The sequence below is a fragment of the Capra hircus genome, chromosome 12, assembly GCF_001704415.2.
Source record: "Capra hircus breed San Clemente chromosome 12, ASM170441v1, whole genome shotgun sequence".
NCBI classification, from domain to species: domain Eukaryota; kingdom Metazoa; phylum Chordata; class Mammalia; order Artiodactyla; family Bovidae; genus Capra; species Capra hircus.
In genome coordinates this window covers 14,967,169-14,991,430 of record NC_030819.1, presented here as the reverse complement: position 1 = coordinate 14,991,430, position 24,262 = coordinate 14,967,169, and the positions used below count along the sequence as shown (strand labels likewise).

General features: G+C 41.7%; 1 protein-coding gene across 1 annotated transcript in view; it reads left to right on the top strand.

Moving 5' to 3' along the window:
- The window catches only part of LOC102185549 (multidrug resistance-associated protein 4), a 170,431-nt gene that overhangs the window by 20,211 nt on the left and 125,958 nt on the right, over positions 1–24,262 (top strand). The window contains 8 exon segments of the mRNA XM_018056443.1: positions 2,630–2,801; positions 2,804–2,853; positions 6,470–6,559; positions 8,886–9,049; positions 11,550–11,675; positions 13,017–13,266; positions 18,214–18,315; positions 20,353–20,442. Coding sequence (XP_017911932.1) covers positions 2,630–2,801; positions 2,804–2,853; positions 6,470–6,559; positions 8,886–9,049; positions 11,550–11,675; positions 13,017–13,266; positions 18,214–18,315; positions 20,353–20,442 — 1,044 coding nt within the window.

The following is a 24,262-nucleotide window of genomic DNA, read 5'->3' as shown; positions in this document are numbered from 1 at the left end:
GAGTCATCAGAGGAAGTACCAACAATTATATCTCAATAAAACTGAAATAACAACAATGTGAAAATATAAAAATTTGTAATGCAAAAAAAAAAAAAAGATGAGGTACAAATTAAAACAGGTAATGCTAGAATCATTTCTCTTTGGTTTTGGAAAAGCATCAAAAAGCCCCAGCACAGCAACAGATGACAAGATTTTTGAGATGGGTAATTCATCTTTGTATTCCCGACAGCATCTGGCTCTGAAAGCACCAAATATACTACATCAATAAGTATACTGATTAAAAGGAAAAAAAAAAAAATAGTTGACTCTCCTCCCAAACTGCCTCAGTAACAGTTCATGTTTGAAATCCTTTGTTATATTTTTGAAAGATAACATATATTCTATCCCAATTAAATAATAATCATTATCAGGAATAAAAAGAATTCACAGATGAGTGGAAGATATGAGCCATAAAGTGGCATTATACCTTAGTGAGGCTATTTCTCCAGCTGTTTTTTTTTTTTTTTTAATTGATTTATTTGGCTGTGTTGGGTCTTAGTTTCTGCATGTGGGATCTACTTCCCTGACCAGGAATTGAACCAAGTTTCCCTGCATTGGGAATGTGGAGTCATAGCTAAAGAACCACCAAAGAAGTCCCTCAACTAGGTTATTAAATATTGTTTATCAGCGAAAAACTCCAGATATGCTTAGGCAGTAATGACCTGCCTTTATTTACACTTCTTATTGCCGGATTTATTGAATTTATCCATATTATCTTTGGTGAGTGCTATTATTCTTATTTCTCCTGTAATTACAAGGATGTTAAGCTCAAATGGAGAGCTGAGTAACAGGCAACAGTGTTTCCCAAATAGAATCATAAGTTGCAGGAAAATTTGGGATGGCAGGTATTCCTGCTGGGCTTCTGGTGGTTTGTGGCTCCAGCACTGGGCTGCCCTCAGAGACACCTAGGCCGGGACTGCCCATGTGTAGTTTGATGTTCTTGCTTCTCTGTGGGGCCTCCACATTTCCATCTCAGGAAACTGTAAACAGTGTGTTTGACAATCCACGGTGTGAGGGGCTCTTCCAAGAGCTCTCTCTGCCTCTTGGGATGGATGACAGGACACGGTGGAAATGTATCCGTTACATTTTACTCCAGTCTGATCATGTTACTTGCACTTCTTCAACTAAATAGTGTTCCCTTTATCCTCTGTAGTAGATGAAAATCTCCATGACTTCCTGGAGGCAGAGGCAGTTGGTGCAGCCTGTTAACGTGTGTGTGTGCATGTGTTCATTTGTGTAGACAAGACATTAAGGTTTAATGAGAACCCATGTGAGGGATGGGGACATCTTTTGATAAATATCCTGATCAGGCACTGGTTGGCTGAGCAGAAAATGCTTGTTTTATTTTGGTGTTTGGTGTTATGGATTCTCCTTCCCTCCTCTTGTGTGTGGGTTCCTCAGCTTCAGACAGACAGAGGAGAGCTATCAAAGCATACCTGTCAGGTAAGCCAAGCTTACCCTGTCTGTGTTAGTAATGTGGGGTGGCCGAGAGAGGAAGAACCCTGTTCCTGAAAGCCTACCAAACTTTTAACATTTTGTCTTTTGAGAAGTCTGTGGAGGAAATGATATTGCGGCCCACGGTGTTTAGTTTTGGTAACTTGGATTTGTTGAATGATTTTCCTTGACAATGAAGAAGGGGACCTAGGAAGAAGAGGACCTCCAAGGGGTGACTAGAGAGAGGAAGTAGGTTGTGAGGTGGAGTGGCTGTTTGGCAGGGTGGGTAGGTATTGCTGTTCCTTTGCCTTTTTCTTTGGGAAAGAAACTTGCTTTCCCTAAGTCTTACTCAGCGTGGAAGCCTCAGTGCACCCTGAGTCAATTGCTTTAGGCCTTGAGGAAGAGAGGATTAGTAACATTTCTTCCAAACCACCAACTTCAATGGATGGTGGATCAAGAACTACGGAAGACATGATTTTTTAGCTTGGCCTCCACCATGTTTAATTTTTCACTCCAAGGAACATTCCAACTTCTGGAGGGTAGAGACATATTGAGGCGGTGCTCTCGGGAGCTGAGAGCCTGCAGAGCTGCCAAACCTGGTTTCCTTGTGGTGCTCCAGCCAAAGCTGGTTTCCATTCCCTGGATCTATGTGTGGAGTAGAAAAGGGTGGATGTGTTAGTGCCAGTGTCTCAGTTCATAAAGATTCATGAAGAAGGTGATGAAAGCCTGTCTCCCATATGTGAACCACATTGGCTTTCTATTGGGCTGGGACATTGAGAGTATGGGGGACAGGGGCAGGCTGCCGGCAGGCTTGTTCCTGTGGAAGCAGATTTCTTCCTCTTCTTCTGCCACCTTTTCTTTATTCATCTTAAGGCTCAGTTGGTATTGAGCCTGTTAGTGATATTTGTTGAGCATCCATGGTGTGCTAAGCACAATGTACTAAGGCTTTACTATGTTTGAATGTAAAATTTTGTCTTAAAGTTAAACTGTTGCCTGCTTGTCTTATAGGAGATAATAGATCTGCATATTTTTCTTTTAAATTAGTCACAAATGTAGCATTTTGTCAAAATGTATTTTAAACGTGCTAATGATAAAAGTAAATCTTGTGTAAAGAAAAACTGACATTTCTATTCAAGACTTCTTTCTTTTCTTCTAGGAAGGCACCAGAGTAGTTCAACCCATATTTTTGGGGAAAATTATTAGTTATGTTGAAAACTATGATCCTGATGATTCTACCGCTTTGCACGAAGCCTACGGCTACGCGGCAGGGCTGAGCGCCTGCGTGCTCGTGTGGGCTGTTCTGCATCACTTGTACTTCTATCACATCAGCGCGTGGGGATGAGGCTGAGAGTAGCTGTGTGCCACATGATCTACCGCAAGGTGAGTGTCGCTCGGTACCATGGTGTGTTCCTCCCTTGAGGGATCAGGAACATTTGGGGAAAGTTCTCTGTAAATTACAAATTTTGTAACTGGGATCCTTTACACCTTCCTAGAGAAGCTTGCTTTTGCATCAAGCCAAGTTTGTTGTTGTTGAAGGAAACTTTACCGATAAATAATGAAAAGTTTTCTTTTAAGATCAAGTGTGGGCTGTCCTTGACAACTTTTAGCCATAGGCTGTCACATAATAACCACTAACTTCGCACTGTAAAAGATTAAATTAATATTCAAGAATAAGTATTAAAAGTATCAAGTTGATTTTCAATGTCTTTATGCCCAAATCCCATAGTGCTGTTTATGGAACTTATTTGTTGTCATTCATTAATACCTACAGTTACATCAAATTTGTATTTAAAAGTGAACTTCAGAGATTGGATCTATAAAACTAAATCTAAGAGCAGAGAATGTATTTGATAAAGGGAATGATTCTAATTTTGAAAGACCCATCTAATTATATTCAATGTAATTATGTTTGCTAGAGAAAAATATAAAGAGAATTCATGCTAAATATAGACTCACTCCTTATATTTTATAGATAATTTTTGTTAATGGTATGAAAGAAAATAGGATATTTGAGATGAAACCTGAAATTTTACATTGTTTTCTTAATTTAAAGAGAATCTGTTGCTCTTCATTTAAATTATTTTAATACAATATTTCCTTTTATTTTAGTTTTAATAAGAACTGATTTAATATGTTTAGTGATTTTGAATTGAGGAATGCCATGAAATTATTCCATCGTTTACCCTTGTCTAAACTAGGGTAAAAAGAATAAGGCTTTCAGGTATCTTTACAAAGATATTGCCACAGATATATCAGTGTCAAGAGCTAAAGGGCTCTGTATAAACTTGATACTGGATATGTCTTTGCCTTAGACTGTTTTAAAAAAATCCTTATTTGACTATATTGTAGCCTTGAAGTTTTCAAGGGAGTAGATCTTAAATGTTCTCCCCACACATGTTAAATAGGGTAACTATATTAGGTAGTGGATACTTTGAGTGGTTTTACTACAGTAATCATTTCCCAGTTTGTATTTATAGCAAAGTATCCTGTTGTAACCTTAAACATATGCAATTTTTATTAATAAATAAAGTCCTCATAAATTGAAAATATTGCTTGTTTTACCTGGTTGCTGCTTACCTAGAGCTTATGCTTTTTCCAAATACTTTTTTCAGCAGAAAGTGAGATGTCTTCTCCTCATCTTTCCTTGAGCAGAGTCCTGTACTTTTCAGGATTGTGTGAAACTGGGGACCTGGCATCTTACTCTCTTGCCTGACAACAGCAGCTGAGCTGCTTTCCTTCTGAGTGATGTGGAAATTGCAGCTGTGCCCACAAACGCAGTCAGAGGTCTTCACTGTCATTTATCATCATCTTTGTTATTCTGTTGCATCTTTAACCATTTAGGAGATGGATACTCAGATTTCCCCACAATTTGGCTAAATGTTTTTCTTTCCAGATCATACTTAATTCTTATAATAGTTGCAAAATTTTCCCTGAACCGTGTTGTGAAACCTTAAGTTAGGTGTGAGGTGATGGTTTAGTCAAAGCTGACTCTTTGCTGCACAGGTGAGCCATTTTTTACCTGTGTTTCTTCCTCTTCCCACCACACTTTGGAATCTTGGCTTTAGGAAATGTGATCTGACCTGGCACATGTGAATGTAAATATCTCCCAAGAAGTTCATTTGCTGCCTTGATTTTACCTAAATGTTGGTCCTATACGAAGTCAGGAGTTAGGGATTATAACATAGACATAACTTGAAATTCCAGAAACCTGGAAAAGACAAATTTCCTCATGCACAGCCTTGCATCTAGAGTCCTGCTGGGCTGCAGAAACAAGACACTTCTTTTCAGGTTACAGGTGGGCTGCTTCTTTAAGGCACAGCTGGTGCTGCCGAGCAGCTCTGAAAGGCCCCTCTGAACTTCTGTGGTTCATGCTCAGGCCCCAACTCCTGATCCCTGGTCCTGGGGAGGAATCAGATTGAGTATTAGAAATGGAATGGCTGCTAAGCCCGCAGCCATAGTTTGTTCTGACCATGGATTCCAGGCTGGGGCAGGTCTGCAGGAGGTCTCTAAGGCTGCACATATTCCACTCCTAAAATGGCTTATTCAGCATTTCGTGCTCTTTGCAGCTGAATTTTGAATGATTGTGAAGGAGGTATCATATATAAAAATAACTTGCCATTTATTGATTAATACATTTCCACAGCTTTGGTAAAATTACCTTTGGCTTTTGATCATTGTTTTTGTTGTGGTGGTGGTGGTGATAAAATACACCCAATTTCACTTTTAAGTACAGCATTTAGTGACATTAGGTACACTCACATTGTTGTGTAACCATCACCTTTATTCATCTCTGGAACTTTTTCTTTTTCCCAGACTGAACCTCTGCACCCATTAAACACTAACTCCCCAACCCCTCTCCCCACACCCAGCACCATTCTGCTTCTTCTCTCTGTGAATTTGAGTACTTTAGTACCTCATGTAAGTGGACTCATACAGTGTTTGTCATTTTGTGTTGGCTTATGTTCTGTAGCGTGATGTCTTCAAGGTTCATCCATGTTGTGGCAGGTGTCAGAATTTATTTCCTTTTTAAGGCTTAATAATCTTCCATTATAGGTCTATGCAACATTCTGTGTGTTTGCTCATCTGTCAGTGGGTAGTAGTTTCCACCTTTTAGCTATTGTGAACATTGCTGCTATGAATATGAGTGTACAAACTTCTGTTCAAGTCTGTGGTTTTAGTTTTCTTGAGTGTATCCTTAGTAGTGTAATTGCTGTATTGTATGCTAAATGTCATGTTTAATTTTTGAGGAATTTCTGTATTCTCTTCCATCGTGGTTATATCATTTTGCATTTTCACTTGATCATTGTATTCTTCTTTAACTTGAGGAGTAAAGAAAAAGTTTCTTATAAAGTATGACATTGTGTTTGGATCAGTGGCTCCAGTTGGTGGTCTGTTGAAGCAGCTCCTGGTGTCTTTTCAGCTTCCTCGGATCTCTAGGGCATTTATCTTACTAAATAAAGGGATTGAGCAGCACAGGTTATGTATTTTGTAAAATCAGCAGACTGGCATCAAGACCACAGTTTCCTCACAGGAACAGTGTTTTGAACATCATACTTGCTCATTTCAGAATGAGGAAACTAAGCCCAAAGTTTTTAAATATTGTCACCCACAGGATGAATGATTGAATCCAAGTCTCCGGAATTTCTTTCCTAAGGCAACCTCTCCAGTCTCATCTAATTTGGCTGAAAATTACTTAGTTGGCTCCTAAGTCAAACCCACACCCTTTAACTTTCAGGCAGGTCCAAGTTCACTGAAACAGGGGGTGGATTTTGCTTCTACCTCCTGCTCCTCCCTGTGCTGTCCTTGGGGTTGGGGCTGCCGCCACACTGAGGAGTTAGAGGCTGAACAAGGGTCCCTAGAGCCCTGCTGTCAGGGGTCATCCTGCTCATGCTGACACCACTCATGACCCCAGAACGCATGCTCCACTGTGTTATGTTCTAAGATGATTTGATATCACCTTAGGAATCCAGATCTCTGTCTCCCTCTCTCATTTCAGGCCCTTCGCCTGAGTAGCTCGGCCATGGGGAAGACCACCACAGGCCAGGTAGTCAACCTGCTGTCCAACGATGTGAACAGGTTTGACCAGGTGAGCTGCCCCTGAGGGATCCTCTTCCATTTCCTGTTTTTCTCACTGGGTTCAGCTTAGGGGGATGCCAGGTGCCAGGGTTTGGTGTCAGCCAGGGTTCTGTTGAGGATGTAAGACAAAGGTTCTATTTATCCAACTTTCACTTCTCTGCATGCAACCTCAATGTAATTATATGTATTGTTTCATAAATGAGAGTTTTGTTTTTCTAATAATAAATGGCAGCAGTGTTCTTGCCCAGCTTGGTTAGTGTCCTAAGGGGTCCTCCTGGAGCGGCCCTTCTTGGCACGTGGTGTAGGTGTGGCTGAACTGTCTTCCTCCTCCTCTAGGTGATGAAGGCCTGGTGGTCAGGGATTGTTTTTCACCTGCACCCTGTTCAGTGCCTGCTGCATAAGGAGCCTTCAAGTGGGTGGTCCCCAGGCACAACTTCCTCTCTGCTGTCCCCCCACACTCTTTTTTCCACTGACCTTAAGCATAGATCACATGACCCAGAACATCGTAGCTGTTGGTCAGATGTGTGTTGTAGTAGATACTTATCTTTCATCTTATCTTTCATGTATTCACTCATCAAACATGAAGTAAGGCCCCTCTCAATAAAGCTTAGTTTCTGCCCTATAGAAGCCACAGTCTATCAGGGAGGTAAATACACAAGTAATTACTGGAGAGAGCAGTAGGTACCATAATACAGGCTTTCCTGGGATGCTGGGGAGCCCAGGAGAGATGGGGGTAAACTCTGGGATGGAGAGCATTTGAAGAAGCCCTGAGTTCAACTGTGTTGTCGTCAAAATCCACATCTTCTTTCATTGCTGCTGGTCTGATTCTCCCGGGACATCCCTGAAGTCAGCCCTGTGCTGCCCTGGAACAGTGTCATCTGGGGTGGACACTTGGATTTCTGCTTTAGCAGGTTTAAACCCAGTGAGATCATTTCTATTTAGGTTTCTGTCTATTCCTTCAGAGCATATTGTTTCTATACTCGGTCCTTAATGGTTTTTATACCATCCCAAAGAGAGGCTATGCTAAAAAATGCTCAAAATACCGCACAATTGCACTCATCTCACCATGCTAGTAAAATAATACTCAAAATTCTCCAAGCCAGGCTTCAGCAATACATGAACTGTGGACTTCCAGATGTTCAAGCTGGTTTTAGAAAAGGCAGAGGAAGCAGAGCTCAAATTGCCAACATCAGCTGGATCATGGAAAAAGCAAGAGAGTTCCAGAAAAACATCTATTTCTGCTTTATTGACTATGCCAAAGCCTTTGACTGTGTGAATCACAATAAACTGTGGAAAATTCTGAAAGAGATGGGAATACCAGACCACCTGACATGCCTCCTGAGAAACCAGTATACAGGTCAAGAAGCAACAGTTAGAACTGGACATGGAACAACAGACTCGTTTCAAATAGGAAAAGGAGTACGTCAAGGCTGTCTATTGTCACCCTGCTTATTTAACTTCTATGCAGAGTACATCATGAGAAATGCTGGGCTGGAAGAAGTACAAGCTGGAATCAAGACTGCCAGGAGAAATATCAATAACCTCAGATATGCAGATGACACCACCCTTATGGCAGAAAGTGGAGAAGAACTGAAGAGCCTCTTGATGAAAGTGGAAAAGGAGAGTGAAAAAGTTGGCTTAAACATTCAGAAAACTAAGATCATGGTATCCAGTCTCATCACTTCGTGGCAAATAACAGTGGCTGATTTTTTTTTTTTTTTTGGCTCCAAAATCACTGCAGATGGTGACTGCAGCCATAAAATTAAAAGACACTTACTCCTTGGAAGGAAAGTTATGACCAACCTAGATAGCTGATTAAAAAGCATTGTTAATTTGTCAACAAAGTCTGTCTAGTCAAGGCTATGGTTTTTCCTGTGGTCATGTATGGATGTGAGAGTTGGACTATAAAGAAAGCTGAGTGCTGAACAATTGATGGTTTTGAACTGTGGTGTTGGAGAAGACTCTTGAGAGTCCCTCGGACTGCAAGGAGGTCCAACCAGTCCATCCTAAAGGAGATCAGTCCTGGTTGTTCATTGGAAGGACTAATGTTGAAGCTGAAACTCCAATACTTTGGCCACCTGATGCGAAGAGCTTACTCATTTGAAAAGACCCTGATGCTGGGAATGATTGAAGGCAAGAGGAGAAGGGGATGACAGAGGATGAGATGGTTGGATGGCATCACCGACTCAATGGACATGACTTTGGGTAAACTCCGGGAGTTAGTGACTTACAGGGAGGCCTGGCGTGGTGTGTGGTTCATGGGGTCACAAAAGCCGGACAGGACTGAGTGACTGAACTGAACTGAAGTGAAGAAGGCTTTGTCTTTCTCTTTTAAGGTGACGATGTTCTTGCACTATCTGTGGGTGGGGCCACTGCAGGCTGTTGCAGTGACTGCCCTGCTCTGGATGGAAATAGGAATATCATGTCTTTCCGGGATGGCAGTTCTCATTATTCTTCTGCTTTTGCAAAGCTGCTTCGTGAAGTTGTTTTCATCACTCCGGTAAGAGAAACACTTATTTTATTTTATTTTAGCCTGAGTTTATTTATTTTTTAAATATAAGTTTATTTATTTTAATTGGAGGTTAATTACTTTATAATGTTGTATTGGTTTTGTCATGCATCAACATGAATCCACCACAGGTATATATGTGTTCCGCATCCTGAACCCCCCACCCTCCTCCCTCCTTGTACCATCTCTCTGGGTGATCCCAGTGCACAAGCCCCAAGAATCTTGTATCATGCATTGAACCTGGACTGGCGATTCATTTCATGTATGATATTATATATGTTTCAATGCTATTCTCCCAAATCATCCCACCCTCTCCCTCTCCCTCTCCCTCAGAGTCCAAAAGACTGTTCTATACATCTGTGTCTCTTTTGCTGTCTCACATGCAGGGTTATTGTTACCATCTTTCTAAGTTCCATATATATGCATTAGTATACTGTATTGGTGTTTTTCTTTCTGGCTTACTTCACCCTGTGTAATAGGCTCCAGTTTCATCCACCTCATTAGAACTGATTCAAATGAATTCTTTTTAATGGCTGAGTAATACTCCATTGTGTATGTGTACCACAGCTTTCTTATCCATTCATCTGCTGATAGACATCTAGGCTGCTTCCATGTTCTGACTATTATAAACAGTGCTGCGATGAACATTGGGGTACATGTGTCTCTTTCAATTCTGCTTTCCTCAGTGTGTATGCCCAGCAGTGGGATTGTTGGGTCATGAGGCAGTTCTATTTGCAGTTTTTTAAGGAATCTCCACACTATTCTCCATAGTGGCTGTACTAGTTTGCATTCCCACCAACAGTGTAGGAGGGTTCCCTTGTCTCCACACCCTCTCCAGCATTTATTGCTTGCAGACTTTTGGATCACAGCCATTCGGACTGGTGTGAAATGGTACCTCACTGTGGTTTTGATTTGCATTTCTCTAATAATGAGTGATGTTGAGCATCTTTTCATGTGTTTGTTAGCCATCCATATGTCTTCTTTGGAGAAATGTCTATTTAGTTCTTTAGCCCATTTTTTGATTGAGTCGTTTATTTTTCTGAAATTGAGCTGCATGAGTTGCTTGTATATTTTTGAGATGAGTTGTTGGTCAGTTGCTTCATTTGCTATTATTTTCTCGCATTCTGAAGGCTGTCTTTTCACCTTGCTAATAGTTTCCTTTGTTGTGCAGAAGCTTTTAAATTTAATTAGATCCCATTTGTTTATTTTTGCTTTTATTTCCAGTATTTTGGGAGGTGGGCATAGAGGATCCTGCTGTGGTTTATGTCAGAGAGTGTTTTGCCTATGTTCTCCTCTAGGAGTTTTATAGTTTCTGGTCTTATGTTTAGATCTTTAATCCATTTTGAGTTTATTTTTGTGTATGGTGTTAGAAAGTGTTCTAGTTTCAAAAAAAAACACTTCTTTTAAAAATTGATAATACGTAATTGGTAGCATCCACAGTCTGCTTGATGGTTTTGTTCAAAACAAGACAAATGCCTTCTCTAGTCTCTTCTTTGTGTGAGTTGTAGACCCTATAGACTTAGCCAGTGGAGGCTCCAGCCTTAAACTGAAGGCTGATCCTAAAACAGGAACAGGAAAGGCATTCACTGGGTCTTCTTGGCACCATGTCTGAAAAAGTATTGTCCTTCAGCAGAATTTACCCATGTCCAAGTTATTTAAATATTGGTAAATAGTAATAATCTATTAGCCCCATTTCTCACTGCATATATATATTTTTTGCTTGTGTTGGAGCCTTTCAGGTATTTATTCATGTTCTCATTAAGTTACAAGCACCCCCAGGGCCAGGCTGATCTTCATTGTGTCTTTATGAAGCCCCACAGTCACAGCAGCACATGTGACAGAAAATGACTGGTGGTGAAGAGCCTTCTGCTGCTGAGTTAGACTGCAGTAGGTCCCAGAGAGTTGGAGGTGGGTGGTTGTCAGGCGATGGAGATGTTGTGCTATTTGAAGCTCACTGAGTTCTTGTGTGTGTTGTGTGTGTGTAGTCCTGTGCTTAGTGTCTTTATCTGGAATTTCCTTACCTGTCTTTGCTGGAGAGAGAGATACTCCCTATTTTCGAGGCCCTGTTCCAGTGCTACCAGGTCTTTGAAGCTCTTCTTGTTCTCCTTTCCTGGTAGAATTAACAGCCCCATCTTTTCTGCTCCCCAGAACTTCTCTCCTATTTCATTACAGCACAGGCTCTGTCTTCCTGGGTGTCTTTCTGCCTCCTACCTGACCGTGACCTCTTTGAGCAGATGGTTTGTATCTGACACATTTCAGGTCTCTTTTAGCCAATGCTGCACATTCTCCAAGTTACTTCTTGAAATGGACTGAATGGTTGACTTCCTAGTTGAAGCCTTTTTCTCCATTTGTACTTTGAGTAGGACCTGCCTGTGTTCTAAATGCAAAAGGGCTGTAGAAAATGATTTCTAGCCCCGCCCTCTGCCCACTCCTGCTGCTGAGGAAAGTTGGGCTGTGGTCACTAAGGCTCATCTCACGTCCATCCCCTCAGGAGTAAGACTGCTGCTCTCACAGACAAGAGGATCAGGACCATGAGTGAAGTCATAACTGGCATCAGAACAATAAAAATGAATGCTTGGGAAAAGTCATTTATAGACCGTATTACCAGACTGAGAAGGTAAGTTTATGTATATAGATATCACTCCATATTTTCATGCTTTATTTCCTATTCTACTGGATGCTTTAGGTGTCTTACCAAAGAAGGATTTCAGTTCATCTTCACATTAAGGTGAACTTAAATACTCACTATTCACTGCACCCGCTACATGTTGCAGGAGGGTTAAGAATAGTGGAGATATCACTTAACCTGCTCTTTCATTTGCCATCTTCTCAAAGGAAAATATATATATGCTTTTTACTTATATAGAAATGAAATTCTAAGTAGTTCTTAATACCTCAAATCCCAATAAGCAATGCTTTTAGCATAGTATTTGAGACAATGACATTCAAACTAAAATTGTAATTTATGGTGATGGCTGATAACCCGGAAGATTGCAGAGACTTGGTATACTTGTTTTGAGCCAAACTGTGTGAATCACTATTGTTCTTGTTGCTATGCTTAGTCGCTCAGTAGGATCTGACTCCTTATGACCCCATGGACTGTAGCTCACCAGGCTTCTCTGGCCATGGGACTTCCCAGGCAGGAATTCTGGAGTGGGTTGCCATTTCCTCCTCCAGAGGATCTTACAGACCCAGGGATTGAACCCGTGTCTCCTGCATTGGAGGTGGATTCTTTACCACCATGAAAGCTCATGAATCACTATTATTCAATTCAAATGGAGCTATGAAAATACTGTCCCTTTTGTTCTGCTTCATGTTTTTAGACTGTTTTTCCATCTTTCATTTAAATATCTGGTGAGCATTTCTCTGACCCCACCTTGTCACCTCTCACTTTGCACCTAGGCTGAGCCCATCTTACTTCTACTCTGGCCTCCAAGCCTGACTGACTCCAGCTCATCTTCAGGGTCCACGTGTATGTGACTTGCCCTGATTCCACTGCTCCGAGTTACATATCCCAGCTCTGGGCTCCCTTGGGGGCTGTGATGACTGTCTCTGTCTATTGTCTCCCAGTTTTGTGGTTGCTAATACTCTTTGCCCACAAGTTCATGAGTGCCTGGAGGGGACAGGCTGTGTCTTTCTGTGAGGAGCCTGGCACAGACTTGGGATTATGAATGTTTCTTGAATGAATGTTCAAACCCCCTTGGATTGACCCAAAATGTTTGAAATTGTGACAGAAAGCCTCCTTTTACTTGAAAGAGTGAAGTGGCGATGAAGTGTGTGCTCCTGGTGTCGGGCAGACCCCTGAGTGTGCACTATGCTAATGTCTCCATGATGTGAGGGATGGTTTATCTTAATCTGTGTCCATTCCCCAGAAAGGGGCCACTTACACAGGGCACTGAATTCATGTCTTGTATGCTGATGCTTCTTATAAAACCTTTGTCCTACTTTCTTTTCACAGTAAGGAAATTTCCAAGATTCTGAAAAGTTCCTACCTTAGAGGCATGAATTTGGCATCATTTTTCACTGTGAGCAAAATCATGATTTTTGTCACCTTCATCACCAATGAGCTCCTTGACAACCTGGTCACAGCCAGCCAAGTGTTTGTGGTGGTGACGCTGTTCGAGGCTCTGCGGTTTTCGAGCACCCTCTATTTCCCCATGGCCATCGAGAAGGTGTCAGAGGCTGTCGTCAGCATCCAAAGAATCAAGGTTTAGTGAGAAATAACTTTTTAAAGTTATAGACAGAGTTTACCTAAAATACCTCTTTTATGTGGTGTCACTGTGTGCCTATTATGTGAGATTTAACTCTTTCAGTGCCAAGCTGTCAATCTTTCCAAAATGTATGTATTCCCCTCTTTTCTTAGGTAAAGTGCATTAAAAGTACTGTAAGATCCATACTTGTTTAGGGCCAGTAGCATAAATGGCAGCAGCACAGGCTCTTTATGTGCAGTGATGGCTGTAGGACTATTGAAATGTTTAAAAGCAGGAGAAGCAAACAGATGCATCTGTTGTGCTGATGGAATGACTAGGCAGCACAGTCCTGGGGTGACTAGGATTCCTCTCTGGGGCGAGAGGGAGGAACTTGCTGAGAAGTCCCTGTTCCTGGGCAGGAAGAGTGGCTTCAGATTCACTTAGTTCTCTGTGTTTAAAAATGGAGTCTTTCCTCCAAAAGATGTTTTCTTGTTGATTTCTGATCTCTACATTTTTATTCCTGTCATTATTTTACTTGGTGTTTAAGCCTGTCTCTAGCTGCCCTCTTCCTTTCAAACTTGTAATTCCGACCATACTTATTGTCTCCTTTTTTAAACTAAATGTCCCTAAGTAGTCAGGGGTAAATAAATTAAATGTCCCTAAGTAGTCGCACAAGGGCCTGGCACGCAGTAGGTGCTCAAGTATTTCTGTTTAAAATGAAGATTAACTCAGCTCTGTAAAAATGAATGATTTATTATGACCTCATAAGTCCAAGAACTGTCTATTTTTCTCTAAGTGAGGAAGGGGGGCCCATGGTCCTGGCCTTGGATGACTCCAATAGGATTGCAAAAGATCTCAGCTTCAAAGCACTCATTGAAAGTCTTCAGTAACTTTAACATCTAGTAACTATCTGTCTCTGAGGATGTTTTCCATTACCAGCTACAAGCGAGTCAGTCTTTTTTGTAGTATCAACTTTCCTGCATAACCTGTTCTGGGTCTGCAATTCATGGCTCTACTGGCCATTTAATTTCAGCTTTTTCATCAGACTGAGTCTTGGAGAAAAATCCAGCCAGCATTTCTGGTGCCTTTACAAGCTGATCATGTGTTGAATGTGGTCTCATTTAACCCTTGGAAGACTGACATCTGTTCACCTCAGAGGCATTGTTTGTGGACAGGTGCTCAATAAATTTAATTCTTCACATAGGGCATACTTTTCCTTTTCTTTATTTTTTGTTTGAAAGTGGGGTGTTTCTATTCTAATGTATACAGATTGAGTATCGATGTCTTGGTTACATGCTTAAGCTGAAACTGGAATTTGATTCTGTCTAGACCAAATATACAACATATACATTACCCTCCAGGGCCCTTGGTCTTTTTAATCAATAGAAGTTGATAATAGGCCAGACAAGAAATTTAAACAAGGCTTCACTGAGGCTTGTGCTACAGCACAAAGTATGAAAACAAGAAACTGATGCCCCGTTGACACTTTGAGAAGAGTGGGCTAGTTCCTTAAGTGGGGTGAGGGTAGGGGAGGATTGGTGGTTTGAGCCACAGGGGTGACTAAAGTGGTCTGCCCCCCGTCTTGTAGGTGCCATGTGCCAGGCTCGTGCACAGTTCCCTGCTTTGCTCCCAGCAGCTCAGAAATGCCAGTTGGCTGGTGGCGGTTTGTGTCTCACTGTTCGTGATTGCCTTTGCATGTGTGCAGGTGTGTTTAGTCTCTCATGGTTTCTTTGTATTTTGTTGCTCTAGGAGACGTTTGTCCAGATGCAAGCACTCCCGTAGAGGGTCCCAGGTCCCAGCCTGTCCCATCACCTTTTGCTTGTTGCTATGTCAGCTTAGACTTTGTGAGGCTGTAGCCATGCAGTCAGTGGTTGGGTGGTTTGAACAGCCATGCAGTCTGTTCCTTCCTTTAGCTGATGCCCTCGTTGGGCTGACTGTGCAAGGCTAGGTCTTAGCTGGAGTTGGGACTGAAAAAGCACTGAATGATGTAGTGTCTCCCCTCTGTGTGACTTAGTATTCCTCAGGGGATTCAGAGGTAGGAAAGGCAGTGCCAGCTGGGGATGTGCTGAGCTGGTTTCAGTAGGGTTAGTGTTTGAGATGGACCAGAAGGGTGGGTGGGATCAGTACTCAGGGTGTCCAGGCAGAGGCCTCCTGGGGAGCGTGGACTTAGGTGCAGGTGAGTCACTTGGCGGGGGTGGTAAGCTTGTGGACACTCTCAGATGGGCTGTAAGGTGATAAGGAGGGAGCAGTCTTGGGGTGGGGTCAGTGGTGTTGGGGAAGACTGGGGAAGTAACCAGCAAAAGAAAAGTTGCATTATTGAAATAACTAATAGTGAGTGAGATTCTGAAATTATGTTGTTTCAAGAGGAAAAGATGGTTGGGAGAGAAATGAATTGTGTCAGAACAGGCGAGAGCTGGTACCTGGCTGATGATGGTGGTGGGGAGAGAGAACTCAGGCTGTGGTGGTTGAAAACTGGCAAACGTGTCCTCAGACCACTCTCTGTCCATTCTGCCCCCTGGTGGACTCAGGCTCTGGGCGGGTGGGAGTCACTGTGCTCAGCATTAGGTTCTCAGTGAACTTGGATGAATGAAAGCATCTTCCACCAGCTGATATTTGACAGAAATGCAAGGATCCTGTCTTTCTTTTCCTGCAAATGGGTTTTCACATTCAGTTTTGACCAGTTCTTCTTTTTAAGTAGAAGTTTGCAATCACATTTATGACTTTGAGGCACGATAGACGGGGTGTCAAGATGTTTAAGTAGTAGATTACTATTTATGTGCCATTTTCTTTCTCAAACATCCTCACATGCTGATTTCAGTTTTTCCCCATATGGGTTAGGATTTGGTTTACCTGTAGGTCCCAGAGGTACCCATGCTAAAGCTGCTTACAGGGGTCATTTGTTTTTCTCTCATGCAAGAATCCTTGTGAGGCTCTGTGTGGGTTTCCTGGGACTGCTGATACAAAGTACCACAAAACATGTGGCTTAAAACCACAGGAATGTTTTGTTTCACAGTCCTGGAGGCTGTTGCTGCTGCTGTGAAGTTGCTTCAGTCCTGTCTGACTCTGTGTGACCCCATAGACGGCAGCCCACCAGGCTCCCCCATCCCTGGGATTCTCCAGGCAAACACACTGGAGTGGGTTGCCACTTCCTTCTCCAATGCATGAAAGTGGAAAGTGAAAGTGAAGTCGCTCAGTCATGTCCGACTCTTAGTGACCCCACGGGCTGCAGCCAGAAGTCTGAAATCAAGCTGTCAGCAGAGTCATGATCCCTCTGAATCCGATAAGGAAGCATCCTTTCTTGCCTCTGCTAGCTCTTGAGTTGTTGCAGGCAAACCTTGCCATTCCTTGGCTTGAAAGCCATCACCCAGCCTCTGTCTCCATCATCAGGTAGCTGTTTTCTGTGTGTCTGTCTCTGCATTTCTCATGAAGACTCCAGTCATGTTGGATTCAGGGCCCACCCTATTGCACTGTGATCTCCCTTTAATTGATTACATTTCCAACAACCAAATTTCCAAATAAAGTAACATTTTGAGCTAACTGGAGTTAGGATGCATCTTTTATGTGGTGATACAACTCTCCCCATAACAAGTCCCATGGCTAGTGTGAACCTCCGTGGTGTCGGGACCCAGACTCTTTCTCTCTTCTTATGTTACTCCACTGCATGTGACCTTGACCCCGCTGGCAGCCCCCAAGGCCCAGGCTGGGATGGAGGAAGGTCCTGGTTGCTGTCACTCTCCACTGCCCTGGATTTAGTCACGTGGCTGCTCCTGTCTGCTCGGGAGCCTGGAGACAGAGGGAGGGCCTCCTTCCAGGCTGCCACGTGCAGCTAAAATCCAGAATTTGTTACCACAGAAGAAAGAGCAGATTTCAAGGACAGCCTGCAGTCTCTACCTCTTGTTCACAGGTTTGAGGACCTTGGGGAGTGGGAGTTGTCTAAGTTGTTTGTTCAATTTCTCTGTTGCTCTAGCTTTTCTCACTGAATTATATCTAGCATTTGCAAGGCAAGAGGGAGTTTTCTTGTATGTGTTTGTCAGTTTTGTAGCAATTTATAAGACTTTGTTTTCTTCAACTACTGTGCATCAGTTAGCTGCAAAGTGGTGTAGAAGATAACAAGAAGAGAGAGGTGCAGCCATTCCTGCTGTGGAGGAAAGAGGGCATTGACTAAGAAGAGGCAGTGATTGTGAAAAGATGCTTGTGAAATATTTTTTAAGACATAGAAGCTTAACACAGTTTTCTTCTTAGAATGATGACTTAGTAATAGGTAATGACAAGCAGTGATGTGGTATTGACACACATGAGGGGGAAGCAGAGGGTACAGGGTTTGCACTCAGAGTCTCTGTCATGGGTCTTGTGTTCCCAGCCTATCCTGTGCCACCTGCTTCCTGGCGGCCTGGGAAGGGCCTTCCTCTCTGTGTTCTAGCAGTGTTTCATGGTGCTTGGCACATGGTGGGATTCAGTTAGTATTTATGAAATAATTTCCTACCAGTTCACCTCTTTATTATTAGTAACACAAAAGTAAAACAACAAAAATGCCCAGGTTCTAAATGTATTGGAGTTTGAAGCCATATTTTCTTCTTAGAGAAGAACCAGTACACTTGTTGAGAAAGTAACAAAGGTAGTCTCATGGCCAGGGACTCTTCTTTATTTATTTTATACACACACACAGACACACACACACACACACATACATACTCTCTATATGTGTGTATATGCTATGTTATATATATATGTATATCTGCTGTACTATATTATATACTTAGTTGTACATATAATAATATATTACATACTATATAATATTAAATTTTCTCATGTGAACCAAGACCTAATAAAATACAGTTGTAAGATGATAGGTAGGTATAAATGATAGGGATACAACTTTTCATTGCCAATTCCAGAGAAGCAGTTGATTTGTTTGTGCTTTGTTCTTGCAGTATATACAGTCTATATTTTGCTGTTTTTCTGTAGAACTTTCTGTTACTTGATGAAATAACACAGTGTTACCCTCTGCTGCCATCAGATAGTAAAATGATCGTGGATGTGCAAGCTTTTACAGCTTCTTGGGAAAAGGTAAGAAACCTTGCTTTCCAAAATTATGACTGCTAAAGGACAACTGTGACATAGATTTATTGGAGAATTTTGAGATTTTACATATACTGTAAAATATGACTTGCTCATTTACTTAGAATATATTATAAAAATTCTCAGAATCAGGGATGAGGTTTGCAATGAATGGAGATTAAGTGTAAAATCAGCCTGAGACATTTGACATGTTACTCTTTTTCTCATTTTCAAGAGAGCTTTCAGTGTATTAGCACATATTGAATTTAAAGTATATACGTTCCTCTTTTAATTTTTATTTTTCATCATGTTTTATTACAGAGTATTAAATATAATTCCCTGTGCTATACAATAGGATCACCTTAAGCAAAAGATATAGAGCACAAATAGCTTTTCTTGAAAATCCGGATCTAATATTTTGAGCTGAAGTGTGAAGTGTTAGTTGCTCCACTTGTCTCTGAGTCTTTGTGGACTGTTAACCCACCAGGCCTCTCTGTCCACGGGGATGGATACCACTCCAGCATTTCTGTTGTTGTTGTTGTTCAGTCAGTCAGTCATGTCCAGATCTGTGCGACTCCATAAACTGCAGCACGCCAGACTCCCTTGTGCATCACCAACTCCAGAAGCTTGCTCAAACTCATGTCCATCGAATTAGTGATGCCATCCAACCATCTAATCTTCTGTTGTCCCCTTCTTCTCCTGCCTTCAGTCTTTCCCAGCATCAGGGTCTTTTCTAATGAGTCAGCTGTTCGCATCAGGTGGCCGAAGTATTGGAGTTTCAGCTTCAGCATCACTCCTTCCAATGAATATGCAAGATTGATTTCCTCTAGGATTGACTTGTTTGATCTCCTTGCTGTTCAAGGGACTCTCAAGAGTCTTCTCTAACACCACAGTTCAAAAGCATCAATTCTTCAGTGCTCAGCCTTCTTTATGATGAAAACTCTCACATCCATACATGACTACTGGAAAAACTATAGCTTTCACCAGATGGGCCTTTATCAGCAAAGTAATGTCTCTGCTTTTTAATACACAGTCTAGGTTTGTCATAGCTCTTTTGCCAAGGAGCAAACATCTTTGAATTTCATGGCCGCAGTCACTGTCTGAAGTGATTTTGGAGCACAAGACAATAAAATATGTCACTGTTTCCACTTTCTATTTGCCATGAAGTGATGGGACCAGATGCCATGATCTTAGTTTTTCAAATGTTGAATTTTAAGCCAACATCCACTCTTTCACTCTCTTCTTTTACCCTCATCAAGAGGCTCTTTAATTCCTCTTCATTCTGTGCTATTAAGTGGCATCATCAGCATGTTTGAGATTGTTGATATTCTGTCAGAATTCTGGATTCCACTTTGTGATCATCTAGACTGGCATTTTGCATCCCATGTAATCTGTATAAAAGTTTAACAAGTAGGGCGACCATATACATCTTTGATGTACTCCTTTCCTGATTTGGAACCAGTCTGTTGTTGCATGTCCAGTTCTAACTGTTGCTTCTTGGCCTGCATACAGGTTTCTCAGGAGGCAAGTAAGGTGGTCTGGTATTCCCATCTCTAGAAGAATTTTCCACAGTTTATTGTGATCCATACAGTCAAAGGCTTTAGTCAATGAAGCAGAAGTAGATGTTTTTCTGGAGTTACCTTGCTTTTCTGTGATCCAACAGATGTTGGCAATTTGATCTCTGGTTCCTCTGCCTTTCTAATTCCAGCTTATACATCTGAAAGTTCTCAGTTTACGTACTGCTGAAGCCTAGCTTGAAGAATTTTGAGCAACACTTTGCTAGCATATGAAATGAGCTCAATTGTGTGGTAGTTGGAAAAAAGAAGGAAACTTCCAAAAACGAGCTAAAGCTCCCTCAAATCCCCAAAGAGATAAAATTTGATGAAGAGGTCTCCACAACACAGTATCATAAAATAGGAAAAAGAAAAATGTGGGTTATATTTTGCATATCAATTATGTTGATTTTTGTTATATTTTCCACTTTCCAAAAAAATTTGTGTTACTTTATTAAAATGGTTAAATTAAATTAAAAACTTTAATTTTTAGGCATCAGAGACCCCATCCCTACAAGGCATTTCCTTTACTGTCAGACCTGGTGAACTGTTAGCTGTGGTCGGACCTGTGGGAGCAGGAAAGGTAAGTTGATGACGTCTTTTGTCAGCTTGATGCAATGCCACAGCTCCTGTTAAATTCTCAGAATGGAACCCAGATCTGTGTGTGACTCAGTTTGAATTGAGTGTGTCTAGAACAGTGTCTCTCTAGGTGTGTTCATAGGACATTCATTTTACAAGAATGTTTCATGGCCAAATAAATCAGGATAAACGCACGCTGTCTTTTCGTTCTTCGTGCTTCCCATTTCCCTGTTAGGAACTGCCTGTGGGGAATTTGGATGTCTCAGTGAAGGAAATTATTCATGTGACAGCTGTTTGGGATTAAATTAAATTAAATCAGACTTAAATTGAAGAAAGTGGGGAAAACCAATAGACTATTCAGGTATGACCTAAATCAAATCTCTTATGATTATACAGTGGAAGTGAGAAATAGATTTAAGAGACTAGGTCTGATAGAGTTCCTGATGAACTATGGATGGAGGTCTGTGACATTGTACAGGAGACAAGGATCAAGACCATCCCCAAGAAATAGAAATGCAAAAAGGAAAAATAGCTGTCTGAGGAGGCCTTACAAATAGCTGTGAAAAGAAGAGAAGCAAAAAGCAAAGGAGAAAAGGAAAGATATACCCATTTGAATGAAGAGTTCCAAAGAATAGCAAGGAGAGATAAGAAAGCCTTCCTCAGTGATCAGTGCAAAGAAATAGAGGAAAACAATAGAATGGGAAAGAAGAGAGGTCTCTTCAAGAAAATTAGAGATACCAAGGGAATATTTTATTCAAAGATGGGCACAATGAAGGACAGAAATGGAAGGGAGCTAACAGAAGCAGAAGATATTAAGAAGAGATGGCAAGAATACATGTAAGAACTGTACAAAAAAGATCTTCACGATCCAGATAATCACAATGGTGTGACCACTCACCTAGAGCCAGACATAATGGAATGTGAAGTCAAGTGGGCCTTAGGAAGCATTATTACGAACAAAGCTGTGGCTGTTTTGGAATTCCAGTTGAGCTTTTTCAAATCCTGAAAGATGATGCTGTGGAAGTGCTGAACTCAATATTCCAGTAAATTTGTGAAACTCAGCAATGGCCGCAGGATGGGAAAAGGTCAGTTTTCATTCCAATCCCAAAGAAAGACAATGCCAAAGAATGCTCAAACTACCACACAATTGCACTCATCTCACATGCTAGTAAAGTAATGCTCAAAATTCTCCAAGCCAGGCTTCAGCAATACGTGAACTATGAACTTCCAGATGTTCAAGCTGGTTTTAGAAAAGGCGGAGGAGCCAGAGATCAAATTGTCAACATCCGCTGGATCATGGAAAAAGCAAGAGAATTCCAGAAAATCATATATTTCTGCTTTATTGACTATGCCAAAGCCTTTGACTGTGTGGATCACAATAAACTGTGGAAAATTCTGAAAGAGCTGGGAATACCAGACCACCCGACATGCCTCCTGAGAAACCTATATGCAGGTCAGGAAGCAACAGTTAGAACTGGACATGGAACAACAGACTGGTTCCAAATCAGAAAAGGAGTACTTCAAGGCTGTATATCATCATCGTGCATATTTAACTTGTATGCAGAGTACATCATGAAAAACACTGGGCTGGAAGAAGCACAAGCTGGAATCAAGATTGCCAGGAAAAATATCAATAACCTCTGATATGCAGATGACACCATCCTTATGGCAGAAATTGAAGAAGAACTAAAGAGCCTCTTGATGAAAGTGAAAGAGGAGAGTGAAAAAGTTGGCTTAAAGCTCAATATTCCGAAAACGAAGATCATGGCATCTGGTTCCCCATCACTCCATGGCAAATAGATGGGGAAACAGTGGAAACGGTGGCTGACTTTATTTTTTGATCTCCCAAATCACTGCAGATGGTGACTGCAGCCATGAAATCAAAAGACGCTTACTCCTTGGAAGGAAAATTATGATCAACCTAGACATCAGATTAAAAAGCAGAGACATTACTTTGCCAACAAAGGTCCATTAGTCAAGGCTATGGTTTTTCAGTAGTCGTATATGGATGTAAGAGTTAAGACTATAAAGAAAGCTGAGTACTGAAGAATTAAGGCTTTTGAACTGTGGTGTTGGAAGACTTGAGAGTGCCTTGGAGTGCAAGGAGATCCAACCAGTCTGTCCTAAAGGAAAAATCAGTCCTGAATATTCATTGGAAGGACTGATATTGAAGCTGAAACGCCAATACTTTGGCTACCTTATGCGAAGAGCTGACTCATTTGAAAAGACCCTGATTCTGGGAAAGATTGAGGGCAGGAGGAGAAGGGGATGACAGAGGATGAGATGGTTGGATGGTATCACCAACTCAATGGACATCAGTTTGGGTAAACTCTGGGAGCTGGTGATGGACAGGCAGGCCTGATGTGCTGTGGTTCATGGGGTTGCAAAGAGTCAGACATGACTGAGTGGCTGAACTGATACTGTTCAGGATAGACAGAGACAATGGGGACTTCTTTTCATCTTTGTGGCCCTTCCAGGATGTCTGGAGATCATAAAGGCTTTTCCTGGAAGCTTTGAGCATTTCCTCCTGTGACTTGACATGATCCCATCAGTGCATGTGTAGTGAATGTGCAGCCATGTGCTGGAGATAAAGGTACAGACGTGAGCAAGACCCTGACTCTCTGCCTTTCAGAGGCAATCAGCTTGTGAGGCAAAACAGATATGCAGACATATTATTTCAGCCCAGCATTGTGAGCACTCTGATGGTGTGGATACATACACACCACATCTGTGTGATGTTGAAGATTGAAAGGAAAGGTGCACATACACTTGGTCTGAAACAACAAAATACAGAACCCTAATGTGGGATGTAGGCTTCCCTGGTGGCTCAGTGGTAAAATAATCTACCTGCTAATGCAGGAGACACGGGTTCAGTCCCTGGTCTGGGAAATTCCCACCTCCCAGTGGTGAAGCAACTAATCTCGTGCACCTCAACTGTTGGGCCTCTGCTCTGGGGCCTGGAGGTGCACCAACTGAGCCCATGGGCCACAACTGCTGAAGCCTGCCCACTAGAGCCTGTGATCCTCAACAAGAAAACCCCCATGCACTGCAATAATGACCCAGTGCAAGCAGAAATAAATAAAATTAGAATTGTGGTATTGCAGAAACCGACACAACATTGTAAAAAAAAATGAAAAAGATAAAAGAACTAAAAATAAATACATTTATTTTAAAAAATGTGGGATGTGTACATGAAAGGGTGCTGATTTCCTCTGTCATGGACTTTTGCTCTGCAGACACAACTCACTTGAGAGTTCTTTCAATTAATCATCTTTGGCTATATTCTTCACACATAGCTTTTTAAGAACAAGTGTTTGTCAAGTAAAGGATACAAGAGGCAGGTACAATTGCACTAAACATCAGATATATCAAATACACATCCTGCTGGGCTCTGCTAGAGAAGGATGTTGCTGCTGCTGCTAAGTTGCTTCAGTCATGTCCAAATCTGTGCGATCCCATAGATGGCAGCCCACCAGTCTCCCAATTCCCTGGGATTCTCCAGGCAAGAACACTGGAGTGGGCTGCCATTTCTTTCTCCAATGCATGAAACTGAAAAGTCAAAGTGAAGTCGCTCAGTCGTGTCCAACTCTTAGCGACCCCATGGACTGCAGCCTACCAGGCTCCTCCATCCATGGAGTTTGCCAGTCAAGAGTACTGGAGTGGGTTGTCATTGCCTTCTCCGAGAGAAGGATGTTAAACATTTTCAATTATTCTTTGCTGAGTAGAATTTCACCTGGGGAGATACTCGGGCAGAATAGATTGTTTATGCTATTAATATATTCCTTGTCGGTCGTTTTCATTGACCATTAGTGTTATTTTTATCT